The sequence below is a fragment of the Homalodisca vitripennis genome, unplaced genomic scaffold (assembly GCF_021130785.1).
Source record: "Homalodisca vitripennis isolate AUS2020 unplaced genomic scaffold, UT_GWSS_2.1 ScUCBcl_3998;HRSCAF=9869, whole genome shotgun sequence".
Classification (NCBI taxonomy): Eukaryota; Metazoa; Arthropoda; class Insecta; order Hemiptera; family Cicadellidae; genus Homalodisca; species Homalodisca vitripennis.
Genome location: NW_025780109.1, coordinates 12,736 through 26,053, shown reverse-complemented (window position 1 = coordinate 26,053; position 13,318 = coordinate 12,736). Strand labels below are relative to the sequence as shown.

The following is a 13,318-nucleotide window of genomic DNA, read 5'->3' as shown; positions in this document are numbered from 1 at the left end:
AAATGAAAAATTACACTTGGTTGTTACTGGAAAGAAGACTATTAAAGATAAAGACTGTGTTACAATTAACTTTGTAGAATAAAGATTTTTTATTAAGATTTCTGGATTTTTTCATTAAAACAGCTTATAAATGTAGAAGCAAACATTGAACAGTAAAACAGCTATAGATTCGGTTATTTTCCATTCGTGATTTACTGTTTGATTTCTCAGATTTGTTTATGGTTCAATGGACAGTATTTTACATTGATTTTCTGTCTGTCCCAAAAGTGTCCTAGAAACCCCATATTCATATCTACTTATATATATATACATTCATTAAATTTGTATAAATGGCAATAGCCGAATTTAATTTATTTCAATAAACATTGAATCGCAAAAAGTACTTGCTCCGCCGAGACTCGAACCCGGATCTCTCACTTGCCGGGTGAATGTGCTACCATTACACCACAGAGCCCTCACTTTTTACGTTTCAATTATTTTGTATTTGGCCGTTTCTTTCACATATGTGTTTAAATAACCAAACTAACATATGATCAGAAGACCAAATACCTGTCAAATGACTTCTATTTACATTCATTACATTTGTATAAATGGCAATAGCCGAATTTAATTTATTTCAATAAACATTGAATCGCAAAAAGTACTTGCTCCGCCGGGACTCGAACCCGGATCTCTCACTTGCCGGGTGAATGTGCTACCATTACACCACAGAGCCCTCAATTTTTACGTTTCAATTATTTTGTATTTGGCCGTTTCTTTCACATATGTGTTTTAATAACCAAACTAACATATGATCAGAAGACCAAATACCTGTCAAATGAACTTCTATTTACATTCATTACATTTGTATAAATGGCAATAGCCGAATTTAATTTATTTCAATAAACATTGAATCGCAAAAAGTACTTGCTCCGCCGGGACTCGAACCCGGATCTCTCACTTGCCGGGTGAATGTGCTACCATTACACCACAGAGCCCTCACTTTTTACGTTTCAATTATTTTGTATTTGGCCTATCTTTCACATATGTGTCATATGAAATAAATTATATATATATATATATATATATACTAGCTGTTACCCGTGGCTTCGCACGCAATCTATTTCGGTCAACAAGAGCCTATTTCTAGCCGTTATCACAAATTTCAGGTCTAAGATATTTCCAGTACCATATTAGAGTTTGCCTTGTCCTGTCGAAGAAAAAAGTATACTTACGTATAGTGCCAAGAACCCTACTTCGATTAAATAGTACCTACTGCAGACCGTTTAAATTCACAAACTATGTCACAATTTAGCTTGCCGTATTGCCTTGGTAAAAAATACTATATAGTTCGATAATGCAGTTCTCAGAAATCTACTTTGGTCAAAATAATCTACTATGGGCTTCTGTAATATACTTTCTGTCTCAAATATTTCCAGGGACATAGTTGGGTTTGCCTTTTTGTCCTGATGAAGAAAATATACACATAAGTAGGACTGAGAAGCCTATTACGGCCTAGGGAGAGGTCCTACCCATTTCCTGTGTATTTTCGGTATAAGGGAGAAATCTTTATTAAGTTTACGTAACATTCCAAAATAAATGTTTTTTTTTGTCATGTTGAGGCATGTTAGTATTAACCCTTTCCGCTCGGAGCGGTAATGTTAGAATGTCCACAGAGATCGGATGGGCAGCAGTGTTGGCCACTGCCATTTCCTCTAGCGCGCGCATTTATTTTTAGAGTTGCCGTCCTCAGAGATAGGATGGTCAGCTGTGCTGTCCGTTGAATAACCCTACTAGCGCTCGGATGGACAGCAGCGTTGACCACAAGTTATAAACTCTTTTTTTATATTCTGACATATTTTTTTATAATACAACGCATTAAGATAAATCAGCTGTTTCATTACAAAGCTTGGAAATTGATCATCTGGTCAATATTGCATTCTAGGCTTTCGTTTTAGTGCGCTTTTAACCACATTGTCACTAGTGAGTTAACCTACATGCATTATTAGAATGGATTGTTTATTATTCTTAGTATTGTGCAATTTTATTAAATATTAGTGTAAATGAAGTATTGTAGATATCAGTGTAAATATAACTGTAAATAAAAGTGTAAATATATCAGTATTAATACCTGGTTTTGCTGGTATTATTATTAATTACTGGTATTAGAGCTTGTTGGCGATGTAAGGAACACAAATAAAAAAGGAAGACCATCCCAATTGCAAGACATTTCCCGACTAAATGGAAAACTTCATCTACCATATCCTCTTGAAGGTAGAAAAGTGAAGGATTGCGTCGTGTGTAGCAGCAGAGCACAAGGCGGGCACCAGGAAAAGAGTGAAGTTTATTGCAAAACTTGTGAAAAAGAGCCTGGTCTTCACCTCGGTGTTTGTTTTGAAAAGTACCATTCATCTCAGATATTTCAACAACAAGGTGACAACTAGCCTGCAGTTAAATTTGTATTCGGAACAATAATAAGCAGTTCAATTTTACTTCTTATCATGTTATAATTATTTACTGTCACATTATTAATACTCATTGTAACTCATGTTAGTTTATAGAAATATGACATTTCCATTGTAATACTTTTTGACTACATTATTATTTACCTTTGGACCTTTAAATCCATTTAACTTTTTAAAAGGCATAGTATCAATGACACACTGAAAATAAATCCGAGCTGGTGGGGACGCAACAATGACATGGTTGCTGCTGTGACGCAGGCGCCATAGTGGACAGCACCGCTGCCCATCCGATCTGAGTGGACAGTACGCGCTAAAATAATACGAGCCTACGAGAAGCCATATTTGGTCAGCACTGCTGCCCATCCGAGCAGAAAGGGTTAATTATACAAAAAATAATATATAAAATGCATAAGATGATTAAAATTCATCACTGGTGCGATCTGGAGTAAGATTTTGATATTAACTTTTTATTTACTATTTGCATTACACTACTGATCACGCACTTTTTACTTAATATTTGAATATTTGATCAAATTTAAATGTAAACAGATGTTTCCGCCAATTTGTCGACATAAAAACTGAAGGTGTGAACAGCTGTTTAGTGCCAGTTTCAATTTGGATTATGAAGCGTAAAAACTACAATTTTTCTGAAGTCCAAAATATTCCAGACATTTTCTTAACTTTTTTATTCATAAAAACCTTCCTTGGATTTCAATGGACAATTTTACAAAAAGAATTAACCGAATTGGTCCAGCCGTTCTCGAGATTTGCGCTTACCAACACATTTAGCGATTCATTTTTATTTATAAGATATGTATATATATATATTTGGTTTAAGGATAGGATTATATAAGCCCCCCTCTCTCTCTCTCTCTCTCTCTCTCTCTCTCTCTCCTCTCTCTCTCTCTCTCTCTCTCTCTCTCTCTCTCTCTCTCTCTCTATATATATATATATATATATATATATATATATATATATATAGTTTAAAGATGAAACAACTGGTTTCCACAAAAATAGATGTACTGTGTCAAGATAAGTTGTTTGAATGCTGTAGTGCTAGATTTGAAACAGACAAGCTTAGCTTTCTATTGGTAGGAATATACAAAACCCCACAATTCGAAAATTCAGAGTTTTTAATTCGTCTGAATAACTTGTTTGAATTTTTAATATCTAAAGGAAAGTATGTCATCATCATGGGTGATTTCAATATTGGACATCCTTAAACATACAAATGAATCAAAAGAGCTAAAGAATATTCTTTTAAGAAATGGAATGAAGTATTTAATTGACTTCCCAACTAGAGTCACTGCCATGTCTAAGACATGTATTGATAATATAATAACTAATATAAGTATGGATCAGTTAAAAGTTGAAGGAGTGGTAACTGCACTATCAGATCACGATGGACAAATAATAGAACTAATGAATTTTCAAAACAATACAAATAATCAAAATTTAAAATTTTGGACACGAAATTTCTCTCTAGATAACATGAATTTATTTAAATCACTTTTAGAAAAAGAAAATTGGCTAACCCTTTTTGAATCGTCTATCGAAAATAAATACAACACTTTTCACAACATTTTTCAATATTATTTTAATTTATCTTTCCCGAAAATTCTAAAAAAATCCAACAAAAACAAAAAATCATGGATTTCAGAAGAACTAAAGGAAGAGAAAAATAATCTCATCCATCTAAACAAATTAGCTAGAAACTCAGGCTTAGAGAATGTTTAAGAGAGGTCTTAAGAATAAAAAATCAACAATATAAATGTAATTTAATGAATGCAAAGCGAAGTTTTTATGATGAAAAGATTAAAAACTCTGAAAACATAGGTAAAACCTCATGGGAAATCATAAATAAAGAAACAAAGAAAACTTCATCCAAGGTAGCAGAGAAAAGTTATGTTTTTAAAGTCTGATAAGGGGAGTGTTTCAGACCCTAGCCAAGTGGCAAATAGTTTTAATAATTATTTTGTTAATATTATTGAAAACCTGTTAAGTAGTATGCCCCCAACTCATGATGAAGATATAACTCCTACCAAAATTCCCGAATTTAGGTGTCCCCCATTAGATGAAAAAGAGGTAAATGATATCTTGAACTCTCTAAAAAACAAAGTGGTCTAGTGGGTACGATGAGGTCCCCATTAAAATCATTAAATTTGCAAAGGACCCCTTAATAAAACCCTTAGTACATTTAATAAATGCTTCTTTCATCTCAGGGATTTTTCCTAGTCAACTAAAAATTTCAAAAGTGATACCAATCTTTAAAAAAGGTGAGGAAACTGAAATTCAAAATTATCGGCCCGATATCCATTTTACCATCAATTTCTAAAATTTTTGAAAAAGCAATGTATTTAAGACTAGTGACACATTTAGAAAAATATGATCTTTTTGACTTTGAACAACATGGGTTCCGAAAAAACAAATCTACCATTACTGCTTTAATTTGCTTTATAGAATCAATTATCGAATCAATGGATAGGAAAAATAAAGTAGCTGGAATCTTCATGGACTTGTCAAAAGCTTTTGACAGTATTTCCCACATTAAAATGATACAAAAATTGAACAAATTAGGAATAAAAAATTATTATTTAAAGTGGTTTGAATCCTATTTAACAAACAGACAACAATTTGTAGAAATAGCCAAAGTAAACAACAACCAAATTTTGAAATATAAATCAAAACCAGAAATAACTAAGTATGGGGTACCCCAAGGTCAATTTTAGGCCCATTGTTATTTATCTGCTACATAAAATACATGCCTAGGTGTCTTAGTCAAATTAACCAAACAAAAAACCAACTCTGCATTTACGCAGATGACTCCAATCTTATTATCTCTACAAAGACAGATACAGAACTAGAAATAAACTCTTTTATTCAACTATCAAAATTACAAGAATTCTTTTTTAATAACAATTTAATCTTAAACGCTCAAAAGACTAATTACATGTTGTTTACAACAAAACAAAATAGGAAAGATAGCCAAGTCCAAATTCATATCGATACTGAGGTCATATCCCAAGTTCCTAAAACCAAATTCCTAGGTATTTACATTGATAGCCATCTGAGTTGGGATCAGCATATTGACCATGTCTTAACTAAAATTAATTCTGGAATTTATGCTCTAAAAAGGTTGTCTAACTTATGTAATCTAACTGTATTAAAAAGTGTATTTCATGCTCACGTTCAATCGCATGTATCTTACGGAATATGTGTGTATGGAGGTACATCCAACCAAAATCTCCATAAAATTTTAATTTGCCAAAAAAGAGCTGTAAGAGCAATGTTAAATTTACATAATGATGACTCGGTACGACAACATTTCATTGATTTAAAAATTTTAACAGTTCATAGCCTGTATATTTTAGAATGTATTATTTATGTCAAAATTAATTTAGGAAAATTTTTAACACACACATGATATTCACCATTACGACACACATAATAAAAATAAAATAGTTTTTGGATAATCATAATTTAGAATTGTTTAAAAAGAAAACCACATATAATGGTGTAAAGTTTTTTAAATCTTATTCCAAAAGAAATTGGCGAAATAAATGATCAGAAAAAATTCAGGTTATTGCTAAAGAATTTCTTGCTTAAAAATGCTTTTTATACATTTGACGAATTTTATAGCCTAAGAAACAACATGCAACTTAATTGAAATTTTAAAATGTTTTCGACAATGTATTAAAGCATAGATTTAGACATTTAACTATAAGGTTTTAGATAAAAATTATATCTGGAACATACTTAGATATAGTCTGATGAATTGTGACACTATTTATTGTATTTCAATGTACAAATATGAATAAAGATTATTTGAATTGAATTGAAAAAAAATATATATATATATATATCTCGCTTGGATGTTCATCTTTGACATGGCCTATTTTTACATTATAAAATGTTTAATTAAAATAAAAGATTTTGTATATTGTCTATGTCAAGCTATGTGTGTCCGTCATGCTACCATATGTTTCAAGTCAAGTCCACACCGAGGCAATCATTTGATAAGTTTAGTCTATCTTCATTCTATAATGTCTACGTCAAGCTATGTGTGTCCGTCATGCTACCATATGTTTCAAGTCAAGTCCACATTGAGGCAATCATTTGATAAGTTTAGTCTATCTTCATTACATAATATAATAGGCCTAACTACAAGACAGATAAAGCTGGCTTATTTCAAATAGGTGCATTCAAAATTTGAATGTGAAGCTAAATGTTTGAGTTGCCCTCCTTGATAAGTCTATACAAAGACACATGCACTATATAAGGTTAAGGCTCAAGGAAGGATTAAAAATAACTGAATATAGTTTTAGAACTGTATTAGGTTTATTTTCAAACCAACTGACCTAAGTATTCAGCATTAATTAACAGCTTATGTCAAATGTTAGACTACAAATTACAAGCTTCAAAGCAGACACACAAGTTAACACACAAGACTTCAACGTTATGTGGTAGGATGTGGCGGGTGTGTGTGTGTGTGCGACTTATTGTGGAAGTTATTCTAAGCTCATGTTCAATATGTATGTCATCTTGAAAATATTGTAGTTTAAATACTTTATGTAACGTTATTATTGAACTATAGTTTGTCTAAGGATGAATACAATAATAAGTATGTTTAACTGAAACTTACCTACTTATTAACCTACTTACTTATTTCAATGGCCAATACTAATTTACAGAAAGTCCTACTACAATTCATTAGACTACAAATGTGGGAACATTATATAATTGTTTTAATGCATCATACTAACTTGCAATATTAATAGGGTTGCTTCATACATTGAATGATATGTAAATCTTGAAGAATTATAAATTTAGCAATTCAGAAGTCACGGTTAAGTGAAAGCTCTTGTCTCACTTCAATGCATTACTTTTCAAGAGGCTCTGACTTAACCAGTTTATGCTCTTTAGAAAAGTGATGTATTTGTTAGATACCGGGATACTTACGTATTAATGCCAACACAGCAAAAATGTAATACGAGAAACTGTTTAAAAAGATAATGGTCTCCAGATAATACCAAAGTACCACTATTAGTTTTCTAGATATAAAAACATAGTTGAAATACATCTACTATAACTTTAAATACTTCCAATGTTATTCGGTTTGACATTTTGAATTTGTATTATTCAGTAGGCTATACAGTATACTCGTAACATATTAATGCCACCACAGCAAATTCTGCCAATGCTCCAATAAAGAGCAACCTTGTCTTATTTAACAGAGTTCATATGGCAACAGCATTAGTTGAAAGAAAATAAAGTGAGTTTTGAATCTATCTTGAATTCTTTATCAGTCTATTTTAGATCTAAATCCTAATGAATACTTCGCTTTTAAATAAAGTGTTTTGATGTTAAATTAAGTGTTTTATTTTATATTTTCTCACCAAAAATTTTAGGTTTAGAACTGCCTGCACTTGATAGCCATTAAGTTTTTGCTGCGGTGGTGTTAATATATAAGTACCGAAAACAGTTAATGATTCAACAACAAAATTCTGTAACTAACACACAATACAGTACTTGACTTTATTAAAATACATAACACTATCATTGCAAAGACTGAAAATTTGTTAAAGTCAATTCTGCTCAACACACGGAACACTTTGATTATTAGATAATTATATAAATTTCAGTTCTGTTGAATGATTATTTGGGATATAATCTAAATTTCAAACATATTATCAATTGTTGTGCAATACATGGATTGCGATCACCCAAAAATACTTTCTGGAAATGAAAATATACTATTTTAAGACATCGTTAGAAATGGTTTTAGATCGTTATAGCTAATGTAAACATTATCCAATCCGGCCTCTACACAGCAGGACTATAGAACCAAATCCTGTCAAATCCATCTTCCAAAATGATGCTAGAATAAAACAACAGCTTGATGAAACATAACATGACTGAATCTACATTTTTTCTTTTAGACCAGGTAAGTTAGGTCTATACACTGATAATGAAATGGGATATCATATTAATTCTTAGGGAAGATTTTAATAAACGGCCTACACTCGTTGGTCGATTATTATTGAATGTTTATATATCATCAAACTTCGATATTAGGGGCCTATATAAAAATCGCAATCAAAAAGAATTATATTAAATTAACAACATAAATGATACATTAAAATTCTTAATAAAATAAAATATAACAATGACATTAGCAAATAACAAAACCAACATTTATGTAGACCTACATTTCAGAGAAGTACTGACTTATAGATTGCCTGAATAGCAGTGAGTAACTCGTTTTGTAAAATGGTGAAAAAGATTAACTCCTCAGAGAGGTGGTGTTAGAGAGGGCTTCTTAGCCATAACACCGCCTGGTAAAATAAGACATCTTTAGTTTACTTCCCTGCAGTACAAAAAAATCACAAAGATTGTCTGTTAGATAGTTTAACCCTATTCCAATCCTCAATGTCTCTGACATTTTGCCCAGAACTATTCCACACAGTTTCTTCATATTCATTGCCATGTACAAATTCTAAAAATAGTTACTTCTTTTTTTTTTTTAATCATTCATTAGTTGAAGTCATAGGTATGTTAAGTTAAATAAATGTTAATATCAAATCCTTCACATTATTAAGAAACAATTTAAATATTCAATAAAAAACAGCTGAATAATGAGTGTAGGCCACTTATTAAAGTAGGCCCTACCCAAATTACTCAGCAAACGACATAAGTTAGTTATTCAGATAAAATGACCACAGGCTAGTAAATTGGATTTAGCTGGAGTTTAAGACTGATTTCGTGTTAATAGCCAAATCCAATGTGGCCTTTAATTGCAGGCTGGAGCCAAAATAATATGCTACGATAGTAATATAGCCTACTTTTCTGAGCACATAGGCTATATACTATAACTAAATGACATCACTGTTGATAAATTAAATAATTCTACTTAATGGGCCCAAATTGAAGCTGAACTTACAATTAAAAGAAGTGAAAGCCTAATAAAGGAATAATATGAAGTGAGTAACTTATGTAAGTTACCTTTAAAATTTTTGATGACCAGTTTTTTAGCTGCTCCTGGTTTTAAATTAACCAGAGTAGGAACTGTCCTATTTAATCCATTCGATGCTGGAGTGAGAGCAGAAAAATTTGCACGCTTTTGGTTTGTAGTGTCTGTCATATTTTCTTCTTGTTTTGCTATTTTACAATAATGATCACCACTACCAGAGTTTCTTTTTCTTTTCAAAGTGTTTTCGTTTTCACAATCTTCTCCTTGTGATTCAAGGACTCGAGTTCTAGTTAAACTTGACATAAGATCGCATGACACGGCCGTAGCCACACACACAACACAATTAAAATATAACTACTCAAAACGTTTAATTATGTAAATAATTAGATAATAAAAACTTTACAAGAACAAGGTTTGTCATGAAGAAGAAATATGCAGACCACAGATACCTCTTAAAAACAGCAGTGTCAACATGCCATTTAGATTATTCATTCCGTTACTAGGTTACTGTCATTTTTTAAGCATATATATATGCTTATGCATGTATATATATATATATATATTACACGCGTGTGTGTGATATTACACATACACTGGTTACAAGTGTAAACATATGTATATAATAAAAGTATGTTTTCTAACGGTTCTATTTTACACATGATTGGACTTCGCTCATTTGTCGCCACGTACGGTGAGGACATTGTAGGACAAATTGTGCCTCATGAAATTGCCCTTATGACTAAGTTGAATGATTTTATAAAAAGACAATTTTGACTGTGGGTTAGATTTAGAAAACCTTAGTCATAACCTAGCAAGTGATGTGCATTAGTGTACCGACTTAAACAACAGCGTTAAAGAGAAAAGTCTAGAAGTCTAGAATGTGATGAGTTTGAGAAGTTACGTAGTGGAAATCTGTGATCTCAAGTTTCAGTTATAAACAACTTATATGTGATAGCCAGAAACTGCAACAATCTGTTAGAAATAAAGAAACACTTCTTTATTGGGGCGAAATTAGGATCGTACGGTCCTTTCTAACATATAACCTCTTAAACAAAATTTATCTTAATAGTACAAAATAAGGCTTACTAACTAAAACTTACTAACACAATATTACATTCACTCTTCCATTCACACAGTCACTATTCAAAGAGTAGTCACGACGCTCGTCACGATCATCTGGTTCAGGTATCTTCGTCTCAGCTCCGCCACAAACCGTTCCCGGCTCTCAATTTGTTTGACAGAATCTGGTAAGGAGTTCCATAATCTTCAGGCAGTAACGGTGGAGGAATGGTTAATGGTTGTGGTTCTGTTAGTCTGTTAGTTAATCTGCTAGTCAGGATTTAAACTTAGAATTAGTCAGACTGCGAGAACAAAGTGAAAACAAGTTAGCTACCTTTCTGATGAACGGAGGTGCCCTTTGGCCTCTACTGAGGTGCTGGAGGTTGACATGACGTGTCTGAAGGAAGAGATGGTGCATCTGGAGTCGAGGACGAGGGAGAATGCTGATTGATTCACTGTTACTGCTCTGTTGGTGGCGGCCGATCTGCGACATTCTACACTGTGCCTACATGCCGACCATATAAGTACTACTACTAACCCTATTGAGGAGAAACTATCATCAATCGTCCAACAGTGTCATCAGCTTTCCAGCATCTCTCAAACCTCTACAGTTTTATCCCATATATTCCTCCACACTGAAGACAGACATAGAAAACGTTTTATTAATCGGACAATCACGCTTGCACTATGCAAATAGAAACTGTGTGAAACAAGGGAGTTTCATGTGCAGTGTTTACCACAGGATAGGATAATAGATATTAAGAAATAGATTGTTGCAGTAGATTGGGACTAGCCCATCAGTAATTTATTTTCATGTAGAGATAAAAAATATAAGGAAAATATACAGGAGGGGTGCCGGGTACAATGGAGAACACGGCAAGAAAGAGGATCTTTACAGCATGGCTGATCCTGCTCCACACTGCAAAAGGAAATGTCAAAAGTAGTTTTAAATAGTGTCTTAATTCGGTGTGATATAGGTAAGGGGACAGAAAGATAATAGACAAATATGAGATAAAGACAAGATAAATAAAACATTATTAGTTCAGTTTTTTCGGGCTACCCCAGACTACGTTGACCTCATGTCCAGCTAATCCTTCACCAAGTGGTAACTTGACACACACGCTATTGATCTTCTAGCTAAATAAGAATTACCACAACCAAACCAAACAGTAGGGCCAGATTGACTTCAAAATCATCGTATCTATTTTAAATGTTCGCCATTTCAACGCAGAAGGCTTAAGAGGGCAAAATCTGATTGCCTCAGTAACATACTTCTAGAACATGATGTCGATGTCCTTGCTCTTCAAGAAAACTCTATGTATAGATAAAGAGGGGAGTGCAAGAGGCAATTTCACTGGAAGCTATTGGACATAGAGTTTATGGGATAGCAACGTATGTTCGATAGGGCATTGACGATGTGTCAATAATTCAAAAAAAAGCTGTGGTAACAATATCTTTATACTGGCCATTAGAAGTTCTCAAATAACTATATCAATGTTTAAAAGCATTCAAATGTGTGCAATGGTTCTCAGATTTTTCTCCACACTCCCAGCACAGAACTGTAATGATTTAGGTTGGGAAAGCGAGTAGAGAAATGGATAATAGCAGTAGAAAGCCTAAATTTTACTCACAGCAGCCGGAAAGCTTGATCTCTTTTGAGAAAACTTTCCACCGTTAAACCAGTGGCTGAAATTGCATCTTTCCAACCCAAAACCTAGTGATATAGCGAGGCTTATTTCTGCTTTATCGAAAATAGAACACCAAACTACTGAATAAACACGTTTCATACAAGCTTCGTGATATAAAGAGGAGTCAACAGACTTCCTTGGAGGTTTCCAGGAACTTTACTTTAAAGGAACTGGAGGCGGTTATAACATCTTTGTCAGGAGGAAAGGCGGCTGGAATGGATGGCATCTAACAAAAATATTGAGAGGGCAATTAAAGGCAAATATATGGCCAGAGAGAAATTCCACTTGGACTTGCAATAAACTCTTTGTATGGACCGAGGTTTCTGAGAACCGACAGCAGTCAAGTGGGAGTGGAGACGACAAATGCCTAACAGCTGAGCGGTGGCGTGCTCGTTGATAAAGTCTGACATGCTGCCAGGGTCAAAGGGAGCGCGGTAAACACATTTCGTTCGAGGGCGGTGATCTTAAACGAGCGTAGTGCACAGAATCAATGTGGTATAGAGACCGCTTTTACAGCGATAGAGAGGGTCTTTCTTCTGAGAGGGTGCAACGTCATAGGATTGGGATATGCATCGTTAAGCCTAACAAGGCCTGAGAGGGGGCCTTTGACATTGAGGGTAATTAGGTGAAAATGGAGTAAAGTGTCATATCTTCTCTGGACATGTGGCACAAAGAGGTCTTAGTATTACATTTTGATAAAACGTGTGTACTCATACTTTAAAACACAACTGTTTGTGGTTATTCACACATTGTGACGTTCACGATGGGTATGTTTCCTGAATACGAATACAGAACAGGCGTTCATACGGTGGCCCAGTTTACAAACAAAGGAAGAGGGGCTAGTTTCAGTTTTCGTGAGCGATCCGCGGGGCGGAAGTGGCGAGCATTGTTACATCTCTGGGGCTGAAATGAACCTTGAGGGGTGAGAGCGGTTTTATAACTAAAATATGAACCTTTGATTTCATGAGGCGTTGCGTAAAAATTTGCATCCTCAACGCAAGAACATTAAGTGTTCATGAACTGTATAACTTCCTGAACAGAGGGGAGAGATAGTGAACTTCATCACATTTAGTAGATAATGTGCTGAGAGTGTTCAGGTTGTACTGTCAACCTGTGATCAAGCTTTCACAACACGTGTAGAGAGGAGAGGGTTATTC

At 33.7% G+C, this 13,318-nt stretch overlaps 1 protein-coding gene across 1 annotated transcript in view; it reads right to left on the bottom strand.

Moving 5' to 3' along the window:
* The window catches only part of LOC124372768 (cullin-4A-like), a gene marked incomplete at its 3' end in the record, with an annotated part of 48,967 nt that extends 39,081 nt beyond the window's left edge, over positions 1 to 9,886 (bottom strand). Inside the window, 1 exon segment of the mRNA XM_046831179.1 lies at positions 9,447 to 9,886. Coding sequence (XP_046687135.1) covers positions 9,447 to 9,717 — 271 coding nt within the window.
* Between the last annotated feature and the right edge of the window lie 3,432 nt (positions 9,887 to 13,318).